Source organism: Hyperoodon ampullatus, assembly GCF_949752795.1.
Source record: "Hyperoodon ampullatus genome assembly, chromosome: 2".
NCBI classification, from domain to species: Eukaryota; Metazoa; Chordata; class Mammalia; order Artiodactyla; family Ziphiidae; genus Hyperoodon; species Hyperoodon ampullatus.
Genome location: NC_136915.1, coordinates 16,454,557 through 16,456,110, shown reverse-complemented (window position 1 = coordinate 16,456,110; position 1,554 = coordinate 16,454,557). Strand labels below are relative to the sequence as shown.

The following is a 1,554-nucleotide window of genomic DNA, read 5'->3' as shown; positions in this document are numbered from 1 at the left end:
CCGTGGTGGAGAGAATTTAACAACTGGAAGAGAATCCTCTTAAGGCATCTGGTGCCTGTGTAGATTTCACTGCTTCAGAGAAGATGCTCTGAGGGTGAGTGTCCCAAGAGTCACAGCTGCACCAGATTCACATGGCACTTGGAACCAAGCTGCCTGGGAGGCTGTGGCACCCAAGCAGGCTCCTTGCTCAGAGACCCAGGACCCCAGCTGGGTGGCTGCGGACTCAGGGCCCTCCCTCCCCATCTTCCTGTGAGATGCCCAGCACTGACTTGTGGAGGATTCCGCACTCCTGGAGAGACTTGGTGAGGTCAGAGAAATGCCTCCTGGGCACTTCCATCGTTTCAATGCTGCAGTGTCGGTAGGTGGCCTTGTTCTTGTGTTCGGCCACGGCGACAACGGTGTATAAGTCATCAGTCGGCCGGAAATGGTGGACAAACCTTCGTCCTGATGGTGATCTGACGGCAAGCAGCAGCCTTGGCTCTTGATCTGATGGTTCCTCCAGGTCTCTGGTCCTGTAGGAGCTTTGTCTCTTGGTCCGCACGATGAATTTCCTCTCCGGGGAACAAGGTTGAGCTCGGGAATCTTCTTCACTCATCTTCATGGTGCAGGTCTCCGCTTGGTAAAGAGCCTGGGTGCTGCTCAGCTTCAGGGAACCAGTCTTTTTAGCAACGGTTTCCAGGGCCCCCTCCTCCAGGGTCTTCCTGTTGATGGAAGGAAGGACTGGGTATTTATTGAGGGAAGAGGATGCCCCTATGGGCACCTGCTGCAGCAGCTCCGAGACCTCATCGGGGGCTCCCTGATTTGGAGATTTGGGTGTGCAGGCTCCCGGTTTCTGGCTGCTCGGCGACTCGCAGGGAATGGCTGGAGGTGAAGATGGTGTGAGGCTGCAGCATCCCTCCGTGCCTGCGGGCTTATGCAGACTTGGACGAGTACGTCCCTTGGCGGACTTGGGTCTTGTGACGTGCATGTTTAGTGAGTCTGGCTGCCAAATGAAGCTGTCAGCTGCTGTGCTGACAACAGTGCTGCGTTCGGGGGGGCTATTTTCACAGGGGCTTCTGTGGCCATTGCTCCTCAAGACCCCCTAAGGAAGCAAAAGAGAGGAGGCTGTGGGTTAAATGTTCTAGGACTTCTGGACCTGAGCCATTCACTTCCCAGGATCCAGAATAAGGACCGGCCACAATGGGGGCGGGAGGGGGTGGGCAGAGGAGCTTCTCTCTGGATTTCTGGCATCTGGAGAAGGGCACCAGCTGCAATTCATTCATTCCTTCATTCCAGGCATTGGAATATATCAGTGAACCAAAGTCCTTGCAACTTAAATTATCATAGTGAGAAAAGGCTGGTGTTAAATCCACAAGTAAATAGATATTTTCAACGACTAATAACTGCTATGAGGAAAATAAAGTATTGCACCAGCGAGTGAGTAATTCTTATCCTTACGGGGGGTCGGGAGGGCTTTAACCTGAGAGACCAGATTGATGAGAAGGAATAAGCCCTGTTACGATGGAGAGCAGGGCTCAGCTAACTTTTTCTCTAAATGGTTTTGGCTTTGGGAGC

The 1,554-nt window shown here is 53.2% G+C and overlaps 1 protein-coding gene across 1 annotated transcript; it reads right to left on the bottom strand.

The window, feature by feature from the left end:
• Positions 1–223: 223 nt before the first annotated feature.
• Positions 224–1,065, bottom strand: UBXN10 (UBX domain protein 10; the record flags this gene model as incomplete). The annotated part of the gene is given in 2 exon segments (XM_079698705.1): positions 224–1,041; positions 1,044–1,065. Coding segments are annotated over 2 exon segments (840 nt in total).
• Positions 1,066–1,554: the final 489 nt, after the last annotated feature.